A 23,783-nucleotide genomic window follows, 5' to 3' on the forward strand; every position below is an offset into this window, starting at 1 on the left:
AAATTCTAAAGTGCAAGATAAATGAAAGTGTGTCGAAGATCTATACAGTTACAGTCTCTGCCACACTGTCAAATCGATGAAGGGCTAATGATGTAAGAGCAAACAGTATTTTAGTGTTCTCAGTAAGATTAATGACAGCCATGTAACTTTTTTCTTTTTCAGAGTCTCATTATGAGGCTCTTGTCTGGCCTGGAACTCCCTATGTAGATCTGGCTGTCTTCAACCTTACAGAGATCTGATAACCTCTGCTTCCCCAAGTGATGGGATTAAAGGCAGGCACCAGCACTTGCCCAGCATAACTAATTTTTTTTTTAATTATATGATTGTATGTGTGTAAATGTCTTTGGAGGCCAGAAGAGGGCATCATGACTCCTAAACATATAGCTACAGGTGGATATGGGCTGCCCAACATGAGTGATGGGACCAAATTTGGAGTCCTTTGCAAGGGCAATACATACTGATAAAGCTGAGCCATCTCACCAGCCCTAAGCCGTAGAGAATTTGAAGTCTGTGTTTATTGTTTCAATGGAAAGGAGGCAGAGGCAGGCGAATCTTGGTGAGTTTGAGGTCAGCCTGGTCTACAAATTGAGTTCCAGGACGGCCAGGACCATTACACAGAAAAACCTGTCTTGAAAAACAAAAACAAAAGTTTTAAACTTAAAAATGCATGGCAGAGTAACATCACCTACTTCAGGGCTGCCGGGGAACAGAGGTAGGACAAACTATACCATTCCATTGCATGCTGTCTGTGACCTGCTTGATCCCTGTAGGCCCAAGACAGAGTACACCCTTAAAGGGCACACACACTCAGTGACCTACTTGATCAATGTGGGCCCCAGATTCTCATCTCTGCCACCTCCCAATGCCGTCAGACTGTAAGTCCATCAGTGAATCTTTGTACTGATTAGGCTAGAGTCCAGATGATTCAGTCACCTCCCAAATGTTGTGCCACGTGTGAACATTATATTAGGAACCAAATCGTAAACACAGTTTTGGGAGGTGCATTTCCCATCCACATTAACAGTCCCTTTCCCTATAAGACACTGTTGTGGAAGCTGCAGCTGTACTAAAGACTCTATCTTCATTGCTTAATTTATTGGTTTTGGTGAGAGGGGTTGTACCCAGGCCTCACGAGCACTGTATCGCTGAGCTGTACCTCTAGGCCACCTGCTGACTATGGGCATCTCCTCTGGCTCCTTGTTTCCCTCTAGACAACTTGCTGACTGTAGTGTCAACTCTTTTCCTCTGCTTCATAGTTTTCTCCCGCTTCTCAGGGTTTTGTTTTGAGGTTATTATTCTCTTCAGTTTTGTTTGTTGAGGCAGAATTTCCCATCGACAAAGATGACCTTGAACTCCTGATCCTGCTGCCTCCACTTTGCAAATGCTGGAATACAGGTTGTGTGCCACTATATTCCTTACTATTTGTGTGGGTGCATTTATGTTGCCATGTGGAATGAAGAGTCATTCTCGAAGCCATTTGACTTTCCACCCCCGAAGAATGGCACACTTTAATAACACACTTAAACTAAGATGGTCTTGATAGGAAGATAAACATATTTCCTGCAGGTGTCTAAGACAATTTCCTCACTGTGCATTACTTCCCTGAGTATCCAAAAGAGATTAGTCTTTAAAGTCCCAGTTTGAAAATTACCTTCCCTAAGCCAGATGTTGTGGCACACTCACTTAATCCCAGCACTTGGAAGGAAGAAGCAGGTGGATCCATGTGAGTTCAAGGGTGGCCTGGTCTACAGAGCGAGTTCTAGGATAGTCAGGCTATGTAGAGAGACCCTGTCTCAGAGGAAGAAAATGAAAAAAGTTCCCTCCCTAATCTGCCTCCTGACCGCCATCTAGAGCCTCCGTGTCAGTCCCATAAGTGATCATTTATATCTACTAGACACGAGTCCAGCTTTTTCACCAAACACCAAAAACATAAAGATCTAATACTCTGAGATTTTCACTGACCCTTCCTTGGCAGCATGGGCAGGAGAGAAGCATCTTCCAGTATCACACCCTGGCTTGTCAACATCAGTGGATCTAAAACCTGAGAAAAAAATAGCTATGATATAAAGCAAAATCCACTTTCTAAGTTCCATCAGTATATTTGCTAAAGGTGGTGCTTCAGTTCAGTTTCCATTTACAGAAGAGAAAATGGAAATGAAGAAGGGGTGCAAAATGCCATCGCATCTCACCAAAAGTGAGACCAAACATCTGTCTCCACTTCATAGCCAGTGGCTGTGTGCTCGATGCTTCCTGTAAGAGTCATTTTCCTTCTTTTATAAACATTAGCTGTGGAACTGGAGAGAGAGCTCAGTGGTTCAGAGCAGTTGTTGCTCTTGTAGAGGACCTGGATTTGATTTCCAGGATCCACCTGATGGTTCCCAGCCATCCTTATCTCCAGTGCCAGGGGACTTGATACCCTCTTCTCCTGTCCATGGACCAAACACATGCCAAACATGCTTGTGGTATTTAAACGTTAATGTGAAATAAACATGGCATTTAATTTATTAAAAATTACTCACCGAGCATGATTGTACATATCTTTAATCTTAGCATTTGAGAGGCCAGTAGATCCATGTGAATTGAGCCAGCCTAGACTACATAGTGAGTTCCAGAACAGTCAAGTACAGGGTGCAAACCTGTCTCAAAATTAAAAAGAAAAAAGAAGAAAAGGAAAGAAAACCATTCATGTATCTTATGCTTTTGAAAGCCAATTTAAATAACTCACTTTGCATGATGTGCATAATGTAGTTAGGATTCTGAACTTTGAAGGAGGAATTTACCAGCCTAAAGAGCCAGAGCAGTTATATTAAATGCAAAATAATAATAAAATTTAATAAAAGAAAAAAGCTGGGCATGGTGGCACACCCTTTTAAACCTAACCCTTGGAAGGCAGAGGCAGGCCTGGTCTAAAAAGCAAGTTCCAGAACAGCCAGGGCCATTACACAGAGAAACCTTATCTCAAAAAAAAAAAAAAAAAAGAAAAGACAAAAAAGCCTTCCAAAGTTTAAACATTAAATGTTTTTCTGTGCCAATGATGTTCTGGGTCCAATCCCCAGAATCACATGAACAGGGTGTAGTATCACATGCATGTTATCCTAGCATTCAGGATAAGAAAACAGCAGTGGGTACATGAGGCAAAAAGCCATAAATAGGTTTCCAGTTCATAAATCTGAAGATGAAGGCTCACATACCTCATAGCTTAACTTCTCAACATTGCCTTTGAGTAATTACCCAGCACGATGAGAACAAATGAATAGCTAAATGGCTGGCCCTCATGGCCAGATTTTACATATATTGCATTATTTTCTAGATGTACTTTCATAAAATACTTGTTTTAAATTTCCAAATATAGCCACAGCTTGTTTAGAAAGAACATACCTGTTTACTGTATTAATAAATTATTGATACTAAATGGTCAGCCCTAAAGACATACACACAAGTAACAGTGTGCAGACAGAGCAGGTTGTCTTATGTGTTTAGAAATATATATACATACACATATTCAATGACAAAGAAAAGGAGACCATGTGGGGAATGGAGGGTACATATGGGAGGGCTTAGGGGGAGGAAAGGGAAGAGGGAAATGATATATTATTATTATAATCTCAGAAATTCTTTTTTTGGGTTTTTTGAGACAGGATTTCTCTGTATGTAGCATTGTCTGTCCTGGAACTTGCTCTGTAGACCAGGCTGGCCTCGAACTCTCGGAGATCCTCCTGTCTCTGCCTCCCAAGTTCTGGGATTAAAGGTGTGCACCACCATCACCACCCAGAAATCTCAGAATTTTTAAAAAAATTATTTTAAGAATGTATCAATAGGCCAAACATGGTGATACACCCTTTCAATCCCAACATTGGGGAGGCAGAGGCAGTGGAGCTCTGTGAGTTCAAGGCCAGCCAGGGTTACACAGAAAGACCTGTTTTGAAAAAAAATTTTTTAAGTATAAATTTTTACTGTTATTTTCCTAATACTTTGCTAATATTTTTCTACATAGTTGCCCTTGGACCAGAAAGAAGAAAATCTGACTCAGGAGTTATGTTACCAACACTCAGGGTCTCCCTTATTCAAGACATGAGGTATTTGTTACACGTTAACGAATGTCGGTAACTATGAGGTGTAGCTTTCACCTGAGTTGCTCAAGTGATTATAACCATACCTTTTGTTTACATATCCTGAAGAAAGTATTTTCATAATTATAAATATGGGTTTTTTAATTTATTTAATTTTAGTTTATATTATGAGTATTAGTGTTGGACCTACATTTACACATACACAAACCATATGCGTGCCTGGTGCCCACAGAGTTCAGAGGAGAGGGAACTAGATCTCTTGAAACCAGAGTTAGGGATGGTTGCAAGCTACCATCTGGGCACTGAAAACTGAGCCTGAGTGAAGAGCAATAAGTGTTTTTAACTGCACAGCCATCTCTCCAGCCTACATTTTAATTGCTTACTATTGTGCTGTTTTGTTGTTGGCTTTTTTTTTTTTTTTTTTTTTACATTAAATAGAAAGGGGCAGTTGGGGAAGAGCTTTCTATAAAACAGCTATAAACTGTAATTTCTCTTTGATGCATCTCTTAAATGCATGCTATCTATAGATATGCAGACAAAAAATATAGATGACAACAGGTGGCTTAGCAGAAAAAATGCTCTCAGAATGATACAATTTTTCTTTTTATGTTTATTTGTTTGTTTTTCCAGACAGGGTTTCTTTGTGGAACCCTGGCTGTCCTGAGACTCACTCTATAGATCAGGTTGGCCTCCAACTCAGAGATCAACCTGCCAAGTTCTGGGACTAAAGGTGTGTGTGCCACCACTGCCTAATAAGATACAGCTTTAAAAATACAAATATTAAAATTAACATTTCTTGCCAGGGAGTGGTGGCACATGCCTTTAATCCCAGCACCTGGGAGGCAGAGGCAAGTGGAAGGTAGAGGAGGCAGGCAGGTAGGTCTCTGTGAGTTCAAGGCCAACCATGGCTGTTACAATACAGAGGAACTCTGTCTCAAAGCAAAACAAACAAAAAAGAATGAATGGAAAAGGTTACACTTTTTTCTTATAAACATTTTAAGCACAATATTTAGTCACTATTTAAGATATCAGAGTTCAAAATGTGTGTACATAAAATATAAAATAACTGTAACACTTATGACTTTTTGTTCCGGGGCTAGGGAGATGGCTCAGCAGTTAAGAGCATTGGCTGGTATTCTAGAATTGAGCCCAGATTCAATTCCCAGCACTCAGATGGCAGCTCACAACTATCTATAACTGTAGTTCTAAGGGATCCTCACACAGACATACATGCTTGCAAAACACCAATGCACATAAAAATAAATTTTGAAAAAAGAAAAAGAAAAGAAGGGGAAAAAAAGACTTGTGTCTTTTGTGGTGGCGTGAGTCTTTGACCTCAACACTTGGAAGCAGAAGCAGAGGATCTCTGTGAGTTTGAGACCAGCCTGGTCTATATAATGAGTTCCAGGATAGCCAAGGCTGAATTAAAGAGACTCTGTCTTAAAACAGACAATTACAACTTTCCTTTAAATGTGTATTTTGTTGGTATAGTTTGTATGTGTGTTCATATATGTGTGAGCTCGTGCGTGCGTGCGTGCGTGCGTGCGTGCGTGCGTGGTGCGTGCGTGCGTGCGTGCGTGCGTGCGTGCGTGCGTGCGTGCGTGCGTGCGTGCGTGCGTGCGTGCGTGCGTGCGTGCGTGCGTGCGTGCGTGCGTGCGTGCAGGCCAAAGGACAACTTATGTCTTTTCTTAAGTGCTGTCCACATTGGTTTTTGATACAAGTTCTTTCATTGCCATAGACTTGGCCAATTGGGCTAGTTGGGCTAGTTAGAAAGCTCCTCCTATCTCTGTCTCCCAAGCACAAGAATTATAAGCACCTCACTTTGTGTTTTGTGTGGTGTGTGTGTGTGTGTGTGTGTGTGTGTGTGTATGTATGGATGTTTCTCTCCCTCCCACCAGTTCCAAGTACCCAAATTACCACACAGAAACATATTACTTATAAATACTCAACTGATAGCTCAGGCTTATTACTCACTAACTCTTACACTTAACTCTTATCAATGTTTAGCCATGTGGCTTGGTACCTTTTCTCAATATGGCATTCTTATCTTGCTTCTCTGCATTTGCCAGTGACTTTCTTGACTCTGCCCCTCCTCATCTTAGTCTGGCTCTCACACTCAACCTCTTCCTGCCCAGCTATCAACCAATCAGCTTTTATTTAATAATAAGTATAATCCACGGTGTGTGTGTGTGTGTGTGTGTGTGTGTGTGTGTGTGTGTGTGTGTGTGTGTGTTGTAATGAGTCACACTAACAAAGACTTTTCACTAGAGTTAGTTTTTACTATTTACCTTGTCTTCTTTTTCTGATCTTCCCTTTCTCTGCTGGGAGGAAAATTGCTTAAGAAAATAAATTATTCATTTCTCCTGGATCCAGCAGTGACTTCTATATAGAATTCTAATTTATACATATATATTGCATTCACTTGCTATTGGTCACACAATTTTCTAAGTCCCTTTTCACATTTTAAGACTTATCACCACTTTGCCAGGTGTGGTGCCACAGCAGCAGGTGAATTTCTATGAGTTCTAGGCTAGTCTGATCTGCATAGCAAGTACTAAGACAGCCAGGACTACATAAACAGACCCTGTCTCCCAAACACAGACAAATAAATCAACATAGTACTGCTTATCTCCTCTAATACTGTATAAAGTAACTAAAGCAGTTACTTCAAATAAACCAGGCATTGGTGGTGCACGCCTTTAACCCCAGCACTCTGGAAGTAGAGGCAGGCAGATCTCTTGAGTTAGAGGCCCACCTGGTCTACAAAGAGTTCCAGGACAGGCAAGGCTATACAGAGAAACCCTTTCTCAAAAAACAAAACAAGACAAACAAAAAAATATATCACCCAAGCCAGTCGTGGTGCAATATGCATTTAATCCCAGCTCTTAGGAGGCAAATGGATCAGTGTGTTGGAGGCCAACCTGGTCTGTATGATGAGTTCCAGGCCAGCCATGGCTACATAGCAAGACTCTGTCTCAAAAACTAAACAACAACTACAACCAAAAGAAAAAAAAAAAAAAAGAGGGCTGAAGAGATGGCTCAGAGGTTAAGAGCACTGACTGCTCTTCCAGAGGTCCTGAGTTCAATTCCCAGCAACCACATGGTGGCTCACAACCATCCATTATGAGATCTGATGCCCTCTTCTGGTGTGAAGATATACATGGAAGCAGAATGTTGTATACATAATAAATAAAATCTTAAAAAAAAAAAAAGGACATTGTGTATTACCCATTTCTTCATCTAAATACAAAAACTTTTCTTGGTCCAGCATTGTTAATACTTTTTAAGCTCTTTTCCAGCTTAAAGTTATCCTTAAAAACCTCTCCTAGTCTACTGTGACTGGGGCGAAAGAGCAAACTAAGCACATCCTTGCTAATTTCAATAGTTACCAGTTTTGTTTTGGTTTTTTTGTGAAAACATGAATCTAGATGGCGTGGTTGCTCTCTTAGACTACTGTAGAGATGGCGTGATTCTATAAGTGACTTTCTTTAAGGATAATTTAGGAATGGGAAAATGTTAACAAATCGGTCAGTTATTTTTGATCTGTCACCTTCACCATGACTTGCTATTGCTTGTCATCCATGCAACACCAGGACTTAGGACAAAGAGGACTAAGCTGGGTGGTGATGGCACCATGCCTTTATTTCCATCATTTGGGAGGCAGAAGCAGGTTGATCTCTCTGAGTTCACAGGCCAGCCTGGTCTACAGAGTGAGTTCCAGGACAGCCAGGGCTACAGAGAAACCATGTATCAAACCACCCCTATCTCCTCCACAAAAAAAAAAAAAAAAAAAAAAAAAAAAAAAAAGACAAAGGGGACTGATGTCATTTTGAGTTTTTATTTTGACTGTGATTTATTTGAATCAGATGTATTATTTTAAGGGAAAAAAAACATTTCATATAGGTTGTCTAAAAACAAGATGTATTTAAATGCAAAAAAAATTTCTTTCTTGTTGGTACTGATTTTTAGGCATATTCAGAACATGAGTGAGATCAAGACTGATGTTGGCCGAGCCCGGGCATGGATAAGATTGTCTCTAGAAAAGAAGCTTTTATCACAGCACCTCAAGCAGCTGCTCTCTAACCAACTGCTCACCAAGTAAGACTCTTGTCTCTCACGATATTTGTTCCTGTGATTCGTGCTTACAAAGGAAATTAAGTAAGCTGATGAACTAGCACCTTCATCATGAATCCTGATTAATGAGCACATACATTTTTGTATAACAGGTGTGCTTCAGAAAATAACCTTTGTGAGGCTGGACTCAGAGGCACTGGCTGAGTTCAGTTCCCAGCAACCACGTGGTGGCTCACAACCATCTCTACTGGGATCTGGGGCCCTCTTCTGGTATGCAACCAGAACCTTGTATACATTAATAAATCTTCAAAAAAGAAAGAAAGACCTTTGTAGAATATTTGATCATTTCTGAGAGGGCACACCAGATTTAATAGCTAAGACCAGATTACTGTTCTGTAATCAGAAAAATAAATGCTCACTAGTCCACACAAGCTGACACTAGGTTGAACTTACATTAGCTTCATTGCATAAAACTCAGCAAGAAGTTGCTGCAGAGCACTAAGAGGCAGGTGGATCTCTGTGAGTTTGAGGGCAGCCTAGTCCTCAAAGCGAGTTCCATGACAGATGGGTCTACACCGAGGAACTCTGTAAGAAAAGGAAAAAAGAAAAGAAAAGAAAAAAGTTGGTGCAAGATATTTGATCACACTGTGAACACTGAGATTGTGTTATTTACTGGAAAACCCTGTTTCTGCCTGTAGCATGCACCTTTAATCCAAGAGCTTTCTGCTTGAATATTGTAAGCAGGATTAAACAGAATCAACCTTATGTCAAGAGGTGGAGCAAGCAACCAGTGGACAGGAAAGAACCATAGAGAATGAGGGAGTTGGAAGGATGGGGAGAGATGTGCAGGAAGTAGAAAGGAGGGACATCCCGTTGGAGGAGTTTATTTTTTGTTTTGTTTTAGGTAGTGTAAGAGAAAGCTGTCTTTCTGGGACAGCAGTGGAGGAGGAAGGCCAGCTGGGTGCTTTCTCTGCCTTTCTGAGCTAGCAGAGTTTCACCCCAGCATGTGGCTCCTGACTTTTTATTGCTGAAATGGAACAATAGAAATTTAGTTTAAAACAAGTAGACTAGGGCTGGAGAGATGGCTCAGTGTTTAAGAGCACTGCCTGCTCGTCCAAAGATCCTGAGTTCAATTCCCAGCAACCACATGGTGGCTCACAACCATCTGTAATGAAATCTGGTGCCCTCTTCTGGCCTGCAGACAAACATGCAGGCAGAACACTGTGTACATAATAAGTAAATAAATGTTTAAAAACACAAAACAAAACAAGTAGATTAGAAGAACAGAAAGATGGAGTCTTTCTAATAGACTTTTAATAGTTTAGATTCAGGGAACCAGTTGCTTACAAGTCAGTTAATTGTTACCCAGTCAGATAGTTTCTGTCCTTACCCAAAAGAAACAAAAAACAAAAAGCATTTATTTTTTTATTCTGGAGCTACATAAAGTCTCACTATGTAGTTCTAGCTGCCCTGAATCTCACTATGTAGACCAAGCTGGCCTCAAACTCATGGAGATTTACCTGCTTCTGCCTCCTGAGTGATGGGATTAAAGATGTGTGCCTCCAAGCCTGGCAAGAAATCCTTCTAAATGATAGGACATTAGAACTTACTTGAAAGCTAAGCAGTTAGAATTCTCAAGAGTAAAGGTGTGGTAGCACCTTTAATCCCAGCTTGGCGTAGTGTGTCTCAGGAGTGGTGAATCCCCAGAGCTCATTTGACCTGCCATTCTAGCTGAACCAATGAACTCCAGGTCTGATGAGAAACGCTTTCAAGAATGAATGAATGAGCCGTACCTTGGTGGCTCACACCTTTAATCCCAGCACTCGGGAGGCAGAGGCAGATGGATCTCTGTAAGTTTGAGACCAGCCTGGTCTACAAGAGCTAGTTCCAAGACAGCCTCCAAAGCCACAGAGAAACCTTGTCTCGAAAAACCAAAAACCAAAAACAACAACAACAACAACAACAACAAGAATGAATGAATGAATGAATGAATGAATGAGGTAGAAGGGGCTGGAGGGATGGCTCAGCACTTAAGAGTACTGGGTGCTCTTCCAGCATACCTGAGTTATATTCCTGGCACCCACTTGATTAAATGATAGTGTTGTTTGTTTGTTTGTTTGTTTGTTTGACATGTATGGGTGTTTTATCTGTATACGTGTATGTCCCACAAGTGTACAGTGCCATAAGAGAGCGCCCAGTCCCCTAGGACTGGAATTACAGTTATGAAATACCGTGTTTGTGCTAGGGAATCAAATCTATGTCTTCTGGGAAAGCAGCCAGTGCTGTTAATCACTGTGTGCTCTCTCTCTAGCCCATGTTTGAGGGGATTTTTTGTTTGATTGATTGATCTTTAGTTTGTGGGGAGGGGGTTTGTTTTGGGGGGTTTTGTGTATTTTTTTTTCTTTTGCTCAAATGCATGTTTACAAGAGCCACCATGAATGTCAGTGTGTGGAAATCAAAGGACAACCTGTGGGTGTTGTCAGATGTTACATTCTCCTTCCCCACATGGGTCTCCGGGATTTACTCATGGTGGTGGTGAGAGTTGGCAGCAAGTGCCTTTACTCCCTGAGCGGGTGCATTGACTCAGAGGGTATTAATTTTAAGTCATGATTCTTAAGAATGAGAACTGTGACTGCTGTTTTGTGCCTGTGTTAACCTTTCTCAGGAAGCTGTACAAGCGTTACGCTTTTCTGCGCTGTGAAGAAGAAAGAGAGCAGTTCCTCTACCATCTGCTCTCACTCAATGCCGTGGACTATTTCTGCTTTACCAGTGTGTTCACCACTATTAGTAAGTGTGGAGAGTTGACTTTTAAGTGAACAATCTCCAGGTGAGCAGGCATGGGTAGCCAATAGCTGTAATCCCAACGACACTCAGAAAGCTGAAAGAAGAAAATTGCCAGTTCAGAACCAGTGAGTGTGGGCTATGCATCTTTACCCTTTCTCAAAAAAAGAGAAAGAAAAGACTAGCTTTGAGGTGGGGAGATTCTCAAGTCACTCATGGAATAAAAGTATTCATTTTTCCAAAAGTGAGATCTGTCACAGCACAAGGAGGACACTGACGACCCCTCGATTTCCATTAGGAATGTAGAACACTCCCTAGCCCTCTGATGCCAGCCTGTGCAAAGGTAGTGGTAGCACACACCATTAATCCCAGCACTAGGGAGGCAGAGGCAGGCAGATCTCTCTAAGCTCCAAGACAGCCAGGACTACACAGAGAAACCCTGTCTTTAAAAAAAAAAAAAAAGGTCTAAAGACTGGGCATGTAGCTACTATAATCCCTCCTGAGGCAAGAAGATCAAAAATTCAAGGCTGGGGCAGGGGCTAGATAGATGGCTCAGAAGTTAAAAGCACTGACTGCTCTTCCAGAGGTCCTGAGTTCAATTCCCAGCCTCCACATGGAGATTTCCAACCAACTATAATAAGGTCTGGTGCCCTCTTCTGGCCTGCAGGGACACATGCAGGCAGAACACTATACATAATAAATAAATAAATGAATAAATAAATCTTTTTTAAAAATTCAAGGCTGGCCTAGCCTACACAGGAAAGTTGTATCTCAAAAGAAAGGGAGATCCAGCTAGATAGCTCAGTGAGTAAGGGCGTTTGCCCCAGAGCCTGACAACCTGGGTTCAGCTCCCATGGTAGAACGAGAACCGATTCCCAAAAGTTGCCCTCTGAGCTCTATATGTGCACCAAGGTGACAAGTACAGGTATACACCACACACACACACACACACACACACACACACACTCACTCTCTCTCTCTCTCTCTCTCTCTCTCTCTCTCTCTCTCTCTCTCTCACACACACACACACACACACACATGTTCACTCACACACACAAACACACCCAAAGTGTTTGTTTGTTTTTTTTTAAGATATTAAAAGAAAAGAAAGATCACTTAAGATGGCTAAAAACATGGTCATTCTCAGCTGTTTTCAAGGCCAGAATGGGATGCATAAATCAAATCTCAAAACAAAAAACAAACAAAAGGACTAGAAAGATATCTCAGCAGAAGAAGGCACCTTGCATACAATCCCAGTGACTTGAATTTGATCCCTGGAGCCCATGGAAAGATGGAAAGAAAACCAGTTGTGAATGAGCCATGGCACTCGTGTACCAACGCTCACGTAGGCATGATACATGATACACATCATACACGATAATAAGATGCCTAAGAACCTCTAAAAAATATTCTTGTATCTGTAGGTTTCTCTTTTTCTGAGAAGCTTTCAATTTGAGGCATTGGAATATATTAAAGAAATATTCTGGTATCCTAGCTCACTCCCTTTGCCATGACAAATACCATGACCTGAAAACAAACTAAGGAAAGAACGAGTTTATTCCAGCTTAGTGGTTACAATCTATCACTGAAGTAAGTCAGGGCAAGAAACTCAAACAGTTAAGTTCTTAAAGCAGAAAGGAGCCTTAGATGCATGCTGAACTGGGCTTGTCTACCAAGCAGTGAGCAACCTAAGTTAACTTTAACTGGAAACTGTACACAAGCTAAGAAGGGGTCTCAGTCCAGGAATTACCCAGCTCAAATTAGCCTGTAGGCACGTCTGTGAGTGGGGTTTTTTTTCTTCTTCTTCTTCTTTTTTTTTTCCTCGATTATAAATTGGTATCAGAGGGGCCAGCTCATTGTGGGTGGCACTGTTCCCTGTACAGGTCCTGGGCTGTATAAGAAAGCTAGCTAAGTAATGAGCTTGTGAGAGTAAGCCAACAGTCATCAGTGTTCTTGCATGGTTTCTGCCATTCCAAATTTTCCTGGGCTTTTATATTTAGCCAAGGTCCATGGCAAGATGGTGACATCTAGTGGTGAGGCCTTTGAAAAGGGTTCATATAGATCCGTGCACATCTGGCTCTCCCAGATTCCTGGTGCACATGAGTCACTTCAATAACCTGATCCTGCATTCTGTAGGAGTTGGTTCTCTCCTTCCACCATGAGGGTTCCAGGGTGGAACTCAGGTTGTCAGGCTTGGCAATAAGTACCTTTAACCACTGAGCCATCTCACTGGCTCTCATGAGTATGTCTTAATAATTGATCATAAAAAGCCCAATATCAGGGGCTAGAGAGATAGACTCAGTGGCTAAGAACACTTGTTCTTGCTGAGGACCTGTGTTCAGTTCCCAGCACCCACATGGTGGTTCATCACTCTAGTACCCTAACTCCAGTTCCAGGGAGTCTGACTCCATTCTTTTGACCTCTGGGGTCACTAGACACAGATGTATGCATATATAACATGCAGGCAAAACATTGCTACACATAAAAAGAAACAAAATAACTTCATAAGCAAAATGTATCTTAAAAGCATCTAGTTCTAGATAATTGTGGGTTTGTTTATTTGTTTGTTTTAATTCACTTCTGTGTTTTCTTTCAGTGATTCCTTATAGATCAGTGATCATTCCAATTAAAAAGCTGAGCAATGCGATCATTACATCAAACCCGTGGATCTGTGTTTCAGGAGAGCTAGGAGACACTGGAGTAATGCAGATTCCAAAAAACCTGCTTGAGATGACTTTTGAGGTAGGTTAGCCAATACCTTTTTAATTCTACAGAAGAAATCTGGTTTTGCCTTTTCATTTTTTCCTTGGAACAAATGAAATAAAGGAACATGCAGTTATGTAGGATCATTTTGTTATTGTAGCCTTATACATGTCTGAAGCAGCTTACACTAGTTAGCTTTTTATTTTTATTTCTAGACCCTATTTTTCTACTTGTAGTAGGCTTTACCAGGTCTTGTTCCTTGATTCCCAGCGCCTAACACAGAACATGACAAACAGAAAATGTTAAGTAAAAGCTTTCCCTAAAGTGGTTTCTCCTCAGGACGAGAGAGCTGATGTCCATGCTTATGGCTTTTGAAGTACAAAGTGACATACATACATTAGTATGCTTTTTGTTTTGTTTTTTCTTTTCTTTTTTTGGTTTTTTTCAAGACAGGGTTTCTCTGTAGCTTTGGAGGCTGTCCTGGAACAAGTCTTGAACTCACATAGATCCACCTGCCTCTGCCTCCTGAGTTCTGGAATTAAAGGTGTGCGCCACCAACACCCAGACATTATTTTGTTTTTTCAAGATAGAGTTTCTCTGTGTAACAGCCCTGAATGTCCAGGAACTCACTCTGTAGAACAGGGTAGCCTTGAACTCGGAGATCTGCCTGCCTCTGGCTCCCAGGTACTGGGATTAAATGTGTGTGCCACCACCGAGCAGTTCCTATAAATATGACTTTTTATATTGTCAGTTTTGGACAATATAAAAGATCTGCCTGCCTCTGCCTCCTGAGTGCTGGGATTAAAGGTGTGCACCACCAACACCCGGCAGGAATAGTCATTTTCATTTGGAATCATAATCCATAGCCCAACAGTAGTCCATTTGGCCTTATGTATGGGGCAGACTCACATCTATTTGTATGTAAAAGTTAAAAACCACCAGGTGGTGGTGGCACATGCCTTTAATCCCAGCACTTGGGAGGCAAAAGCATGCAGAATTTCTATTACCATTGCTGTATTTTGTGCTTGTCCCCAAAGGCCAGCAAGGACATTAATAACTACAGTTCATTCGTAATGTCACTTTCTACAGTTGTGGTACCTGCTGTTCATTGTGGTCCAAAAACATAAAGTGGAAAATTCCAAAAGCAAAAATTCATAGAAGCTGAGCATGATGTATTCCTATAACCTTGGCACTTGAGAAGCAGAGACAGGGTCAGAGAAGTTCAAGGCATCATCAGCTCCATAGCAGGTTTGAGATCAGCCTGGGTTGCATGAGTTCATGTCTCTAAGAGCAAAACAATAAAAATAAGAAGCCAGGCATGGTGGTACATGCCTGGATTCCGGCACTCGGGATAGAAGCAGAAGAATGCTGCAAGTTCAAAGCCTTCCTGGGCTGCCTAATGAAACTATCTCAAAAACAAAACAAAAATTAAAAATTATGAGTGTGCCTGGCGGTGGTGGCACACGCCTTTAATCCCAGCACTCAGGAGGCAGAGGCAGGTGGATCTATGTGAGTTCAAGACCAGCCTGATCTACAAGAGCTGGTATTTCAATTGTACAACATGGTAAATTGCACAATGAAATCTGTGCTGTTCCTGAGTCAGCCATGAATTCTGTCTTTTTCTAACGTGTTTGTGTGTGTGCTACCCTCCCATTTAGGTTATCAGATTGCAGTGGCTTGTGTCTATGTAACCTTTATTTCACTTATTAGTGGCCCTACAGCATAAGAGTAATGTTTCAGAGAAGGATCCAGGCCATAAAACATGGAACAACTCTGGTATATGTAGCAACATCCCCATGCGTATAGGAAAGATACAGTATTTGTAGGTTTGGTATTGGGAAGTCTCACACACCTACTGGGAGTCTTAGAGTATATCACTTGTAGGTAAGATGATTTTTACAAATAGCTTCTTAAACTTCTCTAGTAGATCAGAGCCTTGAACATGCTAGACAAGCACTCTACCACTGAACTATACCCTAGTCCCTTGTTAAAAAATATAAAACCCTATCAGTTAGTGATTTTTTTTTAAAAAATTGGCTGTTTGCTCTAAGTCAATCTAAATAAGATCCTTCCCCACTTACTGAAATCCTTTTTACCCTTAAGCTGAGGCATAAATCATTATTAGTGATTCTGTTTCTGGATTCCCCAAATAGAAATAAATGTTACTTCTCCAGCACTCCTCTAACACTTGCTTACATTTCTGGTCCAGCACACCAAGCACTCCGTCCCATTTGGTAGTCAGTGTCCATCTCCTGTCTCGTTGTATGAAGGTCCCTGAGCGCAAAGACTATTAAATTTATGCCATTAAACTTAGCACACTGTGAAGGGTAGGTCTCTGTGCTAAATGGAGCCAAAGTTGAAAGGGAATAGAAAAGAACTGAGTACAGAATAATTTGTGGTCCTGTCTCTACAGTGCCAGAACCTGGGAAAGCTCACTACAGTTCAGATTGGCCACGATAACTCCGGACTGTTAGCTAAATGGCTAGTGGATTGTGTCATGGTCAGAAATGAAATCACAGGACATACATATAGGTGAGTAAATGGACTTAGGAGGAGCAGAATTCTTTATCTCAAAACTCTTTAGGTAACAAAATGTTTTTAATTTTCCTAAAGCCTTCCCTCTATCTCCCAAACTAGTTTTTGAGGGGATGTATTATTTTGTTCTATTTATAGAACACAAAATTGGCCAGGTATGATTGTCTAGACCTTAAGTCCCAGAATTCAAGAGATAGAGACAGGCATATCTCTGAGTTTGAGGCCACCCTGGTCTATAAAGCAGCCAAGGCTACTTAGAATGATGATGATGATGATGATGATGATGATGATGATGATGATGATGATAAATAGTTGCTAAAAGTTCTTTTTAAACAAACAGATTGGGGCTGACAAGATGGCTCAGCAATAAGAGCACTTATACTCTATCCAAGTTCAGATCTCAGCACCCACCTCAGGTAGCTTACAACTGCCTGCAACTCCAGCCCTAGGATATCCAGTGCCTTTGCTGACCTCTATGGGTATCACATGCATCTGCACATGTGTGTACACAAGCACACACAAATGCATACATACACAGACATGAATAAGAAAAAAATATTTAATCTTTGGTAAAACAGATTGTGGAAGCTAGAGAAATAGCTTGGTGGTTAAGAGGGCTTGATGCTTTCAGTTCCCAGCACCTACATGGCAGATCACAGTCGTCTGTAGCTCCAATTCCAGAGATCCAGTACTCACTCTGGCCTCTGCAGGCACAGGCATACACATGGCACACAGACATACATGCAGACACACACTCATAGATATAAAATAATAAAATCTTAATTTAGTGTGTCTGTATTCTCTCTCTCTGTGTAGCACTGGTGTAGACAACCTATCTTGGAATTCACAGAGCTCTGCTTCCCAAGTGCTAGATTTAAAGGCATATATTACCACACCTAGCTGTTCTCTACTGTTCTATGTTTTTGAAATTTCTCATGGTGAAACGAACACTTCTCAGATATTAGCATCATGGACTTTACCTACAACGCCATTTTTAAATCTTTAATTAAAACTCTAGGAAGCCAAGCGTGATGTCACTCAGGTCTATAATCCCAGTACTCCAGAAACTGAAGCAGAAGATTGCCTGGAGTTAGAGACCAGCCTGATAGCCTTCGAATAATAAATTCTAGGATAGCCTTAGCAGCAGAGTGAGAACCCATCTCAAAATGAAAACAAGACAAAATCCTAGTTTTAAAAATGTAGATTCATGGGATCTCTGGAGACCAGAGTAAGTTCACAACAACAACAACAAAAGTAGATTCAAAAGATTTTAAATCAAAAGAATTTTTTTTTTTCCTGCCCTGTCAGATTCCCATGTGGGCGGTGGCTGGGGAAAGGCATCGATGATGGAAGCCTGGAAAGAATTCTTATTGGAGAATTGATGACATCAGCTTCAGATGAAGACCTGGGAAAGCAGTGTCGGACTCCACCACAGCAGAAATCTCCCACGACAACCAGGAGACTGAGTATCACGTCACTAACAGGAAAGACCTCCAGTGAGTTGTTTTCTAGTGTACCGCCTCGGGTATTGCAGGCTTCTGTGGCCCATTTCCCAGAAAGCAGTTGTGTTAATGAATTATGGTGAGGAGATTTACAAAGATGGACTGGGGAATGACTCAGAAGATACAGTGCGCTCTTCCCTCGCATAAGGCTCGGAGTTACATTCCCAGCACCCTCCAGCCGGGTTCCAAGCATTCAAATAGATGAGCCTGTGGGGGTAATTCTCATTCAAACTGCCACTGTGATTTCAGGTCCCATGCGGGCAGCCTACCAAGCCACCTAGAAAGAGGCGCAGATGACCAGTGCTCACAGGGGGAATGGAGCGAGGAGGGTGACCAGTCAGGAAGGGAAGAAAAGAAAGCCTGACTTCTGGCCAGCGCACCGCGTGGCATCTAGCTAGCTTCTTCCCTTAAACCACAACAGCAGAATTTCACGTAGGTCACTGAGAGCCTCGATGCCTTAGCAAATACCTGCAAGATTCTTGGCTGGGATCCTCTGAGCAATGATGAAGGGAACCTTCCTCACTTCATTCCCCACATCGGGAGAGTGTTGCACTTTGTGATGGGAACCCCGCCACGTGATTGCATCGACTATCTTGTTCTGTTTTCTCAGTGAGGAGCGTTTGTTGGTTTGGGTTTGTTTTGTTTTGTTCTTGTTCTGTTGTGGTTTGGTTTTTTGTTTGTTTGTTTGTTTTTTAAGATTTATTTATTTATTACGTATAAATTGTTCTGCCTGCATGTATCCCTGCGCTCCAGATCACATTACGGATGGTTGTGAGCCACCATGTGGTTGCTGGGAATTGAACACAGGACCTCTGGAAGATCAGCCAGTGCTCTTAACCTCTGAGCCATCTCTCCAGCCCTTGGTTTTGTTTTTCAACTATTTTCAGTTGAGAAAAGCCAGAGGAAATTAAACATGTGGCTTGTGTTGTGGTTCGAAGGTAGTGTGGCTGAGATTTGAGTCTCGGGTCTCTTGGGTTCTTCAGACTTGGCCATTTTATCCAGTAGCAAACTGGAAAAGCGAGCTTGCTCAAATGAAGTTTTTCCTGCAGGGACTTAACAGTCGAATACCCCATAGTATTTTTGTTCATTTATTTCTTACAAGAATGTAGACGCTATTAATTAATTATTTTGCAGAACCCAATGCTGGACAGATCCAGGAAGGAATTGGAGAAGCTGTGAACAATATTGTAAAGCACTTTCACAAACCTGAGAAGGAGGTATTATGGGGCAGGAAAGCTGTGTGTATAGTGGGGCTTTTTTTTAATTTATTTATTTTGAGACAGGGTTTCTCTGTGTAGCGCTGTCCTGGAACTTGCTCTATAGACCAGCTGGCCTCAAAATCCACCTGCCTCTGCCTCATGGGATTAAAGTCATGCACCATCCCCACCTGGCTACCCTCAGCTCTTGTTTCTCTAGTATGGTTGTTATTTGGGGGTGCTGGGGGGTTACTTTATTTCATTTGTATAAGTGTTTTGCTTGCATGTATGTCTGTGTACCACATGTGTGCCTGGTGCCTGCAAAGCTAGAAGCAAGCATTGGTTCCCCTGGAACTGTAGTTAAGGATGGTTGTGAGCCACAGTGTGGGTGCTGGGAACTGAACCCAGGTCCTTTGAAAGAACAGCCAGTGCTCTTTGTCACTGAGCCATCTCTACAGCCCCTCTAGTGTTGGTTGGTTTTGCTTTTGTTTTTGTTTTGTTTAAGCGTAGAAGCAGCAGAATTCCCTTGTTACTGTGTTAACATTATGGTTTACAGAGAGGAAGCCTTACAGTGCTGCTGTGCGGAGAAAATGGCCTGGTTGCTGCACTGGAACAGGTTTTCCATCACGGGTTCAAATCTGCCCGCATCTTTCACAAGAATGTCTTCATCTGGGACTTCGTAGGTAAATTAAGTAGATGTATGTTACTATAAAGACACTGAAGTGTTTCTTTAAAAACCCTGCAAGCTGGGGCTGGAGAGATGGCTCAGAGGTTAAAAGCACTGACTGCTCTTTCAGAGGTCCTAAGTTCAATTCCCAGCAACCACATGGTGGCTCACAACAATCTGTAATGAGATCTGGTGCCCTCTTCTCCCCTGCAGGGATACATGCAGACAGGTCACTATATAAAATAAATAAGTATATAAGTAAATTTAAAAGAATAAAGTAAAACTCACCAGGCGTTGGTGGTGCAGGCCTTTAATCCCAGCACTCGGGAGACAGAGGCAGACGGATCTCTGTGAGTTTTTAGGCCAGCCTGGTCTCTAGAGCGAGTGCCAGGATAGGCTCCAAAGCTACATAGAGAAACCCTGTCTCAAAAAACTAAATAAATAACTAAATAAAACTCAAAAAGCCAATTTTTTTTTTTATTTATTAATTCAAGTTAGGGAACAAGCTTGTTTCACATGTAAGTCCTTTTTCCTCTCCCTCCCATCACCCCCATCCCTCCTCCCCCACCCCCAACCTACCCCCACCCCATCCACCCACCACTCCCCAGGCAGGGTAGGGCCCTCAATGGGGGCTCTGCAAAGTCCACCAAATCTTCCTGTGCTGGGCCTGGGCCCTTCCCCATGTGTCCAGGGCCAGAGTGTATCCCTTCACATGGGATGGGCTCTCAAAGTCCCTTCTTACACCAGGGAAAAATGCTAATCCACTTCCAGAGGCTCCCTGGAGTGCAGAGGCCTCCTTATTGACATCCATGTTCAGGGGGCTGGATCAGTCTTGTACTGGCCTCCCAGATAGCATCTGGGGTCGATGTGCTCTCCCTTGTTCAGGCCAACTGTTTCTGTGGGTTTCTCCAACCTGTTACAGACCCCTTCAATCTTCATTCCACCCTCTCTTAAAAAGCCAAAATTTTAAATGAATAGAAATTAGTAATATACTAGTATGTTTGGGGGCTAATGAGGGTTCAACAAGTAGAGGCCCTGAGTTTGATCGCAGGCACCTACCAGGTGGAAAGAGAGAACTGACTCCCACAAGTTGCCCCCACACATACACACACAGTGTTCACTAAAATAAAAGAGGGGGCTGGAGAGATAACTCAGCAGTTAAGAGCGTTTGCTGTTCTTCCAGAGGCCTGGGAACTCAACCACATGGTGGCTCACAGCTCTCCTTACCTATAATTCCAGGGGATCTGATGCCCTTTGCTGGCATCTGAAGGTACTGTACTCCCATAGTACACACAGGCATACAGGCAGGCAGAACTCCCATACATGTAAAATAAGGATAAACAAGTCTTTTAAAAAGTGTCCTAAGTCTTTTTTGTTTTGTTTTTCGAGACAGGGTTTCTCTGTGTAGCTTTGGAGCCTATCCTGGCACTCACTCTGGAGACCAGGCTGGTCTCGAACTCACAGAGATCCGCCTGCCTCTGCCTCCCGAGTGCTGGGATTAAAGGTGTGTGCCACCAACGCCCGGCCTTCTTTTTTTTTTTTTTTTTTTTTTTGGTGTGTGTGTGTGTGTCCTGAGTCTTGTGATTTTCTTTCCCCGTTAGGTATATAGGATTCTAAACCTCCTAGTTTCTTTAAAGGGTCAGTGAGCCATTTTTGTGTTTGTGAAGTTGGCCTACATGAACTTTCGGGCAAAGAAAGGGAAATTGGCCTAAGAGTGATTTTGTTCCCCCTCCTTTCTAGAAAGCTTAGAATTTTACTGCTCCTGGCTCTAATGTCTGCAGCTCTCTCAGATTAAGTCAGTACTCCACAAGGCCCATTTAGGTCCATTTAATAATCTTACTGATGGTAGCCATTCTAGAAGAGGGCACCACACCATCTTAATGGTCAAATGGTCACTGTGTTGATTCATGGAAGGGTTCACTCTTAGGAGATAATTCCTTTCATTTCGTGGTTCCTTCTCTCTCTCCTCTCTCTCTCTCTCTCTCTCTCTCTCTCTCTCTCTCTCTCTCTCTTTAATGCTTTTGTTTTTTTAATGCCATTTTCTGTTTCATGAAGACATTTTAAAAGAATAAACTTTCCAGCCCTCTGGAATGTGGTCTTGAAAATAAATTACTAGACAGGTGGGGGGGGGGGGGAGGCTCGCCTTTAATCCCAGCACCAGGAATCATACTGCTTTGGCATGAACTTCTTCAGCTCTCTGTGATTCATTCTGAAATCAGTGATAAACTAATGATTTGGAGTAGGGGACTGTGAAGCCAAGCCCCAGTAGAGTTTCCAGAATAAATTAGATGGCATTTCTGCATACAACTGTTGTAGTGTGTTGTGATTCTGCTTGTCTTCCTCAGAGAAAGCAGTGGCTTATTTTGAAACCACTGACCAGATTTTAGACAATGAAGATGATGTACTCATTCAGAAATCATCTTGCAAGACCTTCTGCCACTATGTGAATGCTATTAATACTGCACCCAGGAGCATTGGGAAGGATGGCAAATTCCAGATTCTAGTTTGCCTTGGAACAAGGTACAGAGTCAAAGTTACGCTTTCCTTATTTTTGTTACGTGGGTAACGTGCATCTAGAAAAGTTATATGCCAGGTTATGGCTATTTCTCTTGTGTTTCTTCTTTCCAACTTTTATTATGAGACTACTGTCTCCCGGGCACCTTTCTGTTACAGTAGAAACTGATTTACCCATTTCTTAAGAAGGTTTCTGTGTTTTATTTTGTATATGAATGGTAGTTTGCCTCGCTTGGTGTGGTGGCTCACACTATTAATCCTAGCACTCAGGAAACAGACTTGAAGATCTTTGAGCTCAAGGCCAGCCTGGTTTACAAATCAAGTTCCAGTACTACAGAGAGAAATCCTGTTACTAAAAGCCAAAAATAAATAGATAAATGTATGTTCTTTTGCCTGCATGTGTGTATGCGCTAATTATCTGGTGCCTGCAGCAACCAGAAGAGGGTGCTGGAGTTAAAGACAGTTGTGAGCAATGTTTGGGCCCTGGAAATTGGACCTAGATCCTCTGCAAAAGCAGAAAATGCTATTTAACACTGAGCCATCTCTCCAGCCCCCATATACCTATTTTATAAGTCAGAAAATAGGAATTAGATAGGCCCAAATACATTAGCAAACTATCCCAAAATCACATAGTAAGAAAATAGCCATTCCTTATGGCACTGGTCTGTAATACCAGCCCTTCAGGAAGCAAAGGCAGACAAATCACAAGGTTAGGCATTGCCTTGGCCACAGAGCAAGTTCAGGACCTGACTAGGAAGTTAGTTAGTGAGACACTGTCTCAAAATATGAAAAGAGGGCGGGGGTGGGGCTTAGAGGTAGAGGCCTTAACCAGTATGCACAAGGACCTAGGTTAAATCTACACCACTGAGCAGGGGAGGGAGTGATAAATAAATGTTTAGTGAAAATCGAGATAATTTTATTGTTTTTGTTTGTTGGTTTTGCTTTTTGTTTTTTGAGACAGGGTTTCTCTGTGGAACTTCCTTTGTAGACCAGGCTGACCTTGAACTCAAAGAAATATGTCTGTCTCTGCCTGCCAAGTGCCTAGCCAGCCCTTACCCAGGAGGAGTTTCGAGAGGGACACTGAGATGGATTACCGGGGAATACTGAGTTAATTAGCAAAGTTGTTAACTGAACAAAGAAATGAAATAAAAGGATGTTGACATTACTACTCCTAAAGTATGGAGAACATTTTTACTGTAGATACAAGGAGAAAGCAGGCAGAGAGAAGAATGCAGGCTGATCATGGCCAGAAAATTAAACTGGACCATGAGAGAAGAGAAGGGGAGAGAGAGCAAGAGAGGAGCCACTAACCAAGAGAGGTGGCTTGGACCAAGACCCAAAATGGCTGAGTTATGAGGGATCAGGCTAGGGGAAGAGAAGCCAAGCCCCTGAGGTGGAGTAGTTTAGGGTAAGGGTGCCGGGTGAGAAGTGCAAGAGGGCCCATGGGTGTGCTGAGAGAGATTTATCCTGGGTTTGCAACCAACATCTACATAGTGGACAGACAAAGGGGCCACTAGGAGAGTGGTCTGCAACCTAACATCTACATAGTGGACAGACAGAAGGGGCCACTAGGAGAGAGGCCTACGCAGACAGCATGGTAGGGGCTCTGAAGAGGGGAGCCACAGCCCACACAATGGAAATAATATTCTATTCTTACTTCTTTCTGAGAATGGGAAAGTTTTTACATTACAAGCCTGTAGCTAGGCTCTCGATTCCCAGAGAGGCAGGAGGGTGGGGAACA

General features: G+C 42.2%; 1 protein-coding gene across 3 annotated transcripts in view; it reads left to right on the forward strand.

Annotated features, from left to right (window-relative positions):
* The window catches only part of Dennd5b (DENN domain containing 5B), a 124,160-nt gene that overhangs the window by 97,716 nt on the left and 2,661 nt on the right, over nucleotides 1-23,783 (forward strand). For 2 of the 3 annotated variants that reach the window (XM_027430043.2, XM_027430044.2), the window contains 9 exons: nucleotides 3,995-4,076; nucleotides 8,040-8,168; nucleotides 10,810-10,931; nucleotides 13,522-13,667; nucleotides 16,042-16,160; nucleotides 17,472-17,659; nucleotides 18,800-18,882; nucleotides 19,418-19,544; nucleotides 21,874-22,048. In XM_027430043.2, coding sequence (XP_027285844.1) covers nucleotides 3,995-4,076; nucleotides 8,040-8,168; nucleotides 10,810-10,931; nucleotides 13,522-13,667; nucleotides 16,042-16,160; nucleotides 17,472-17,659; nucleotides 18,800-18,882; nucleotides 19,418-19,544; nucleotides 21,874-22,048 — 1,171 coding nt within the window. Of the gene's footprint in view, nucleotides 1-3,994; nucleotides 4,077-8,039; nucleotides 8,169-10,809; nucleotides 10,932-13,521; nucleotides 13,668-16,041; nucleotides 16,161-17,471; nucleotides 17,660-18,799; nucleotides 18,883-19,417; nucleotides 19,545-21,873; nucleotides 22,049-23,783 lie in introns of those variants that run through there. The other variant, XM_035448786.1, reaches the window with a different exon arrangement.

Source organism: Cricetulus griseus, chromosome 8, assembly GCF_003668045.3.
Source record: "Cricetulus griseus strain 17A/GY chromosome 8, alternate assembly CriGri-PICRH-1.0, whole genome shotgun sequence".
Lineage (NCBI taxonomy): Eukaryota > Metazoa > Chordata > Mammalia > Rodentia > Cricetidae > Cricetulus > Cricetulus griseus.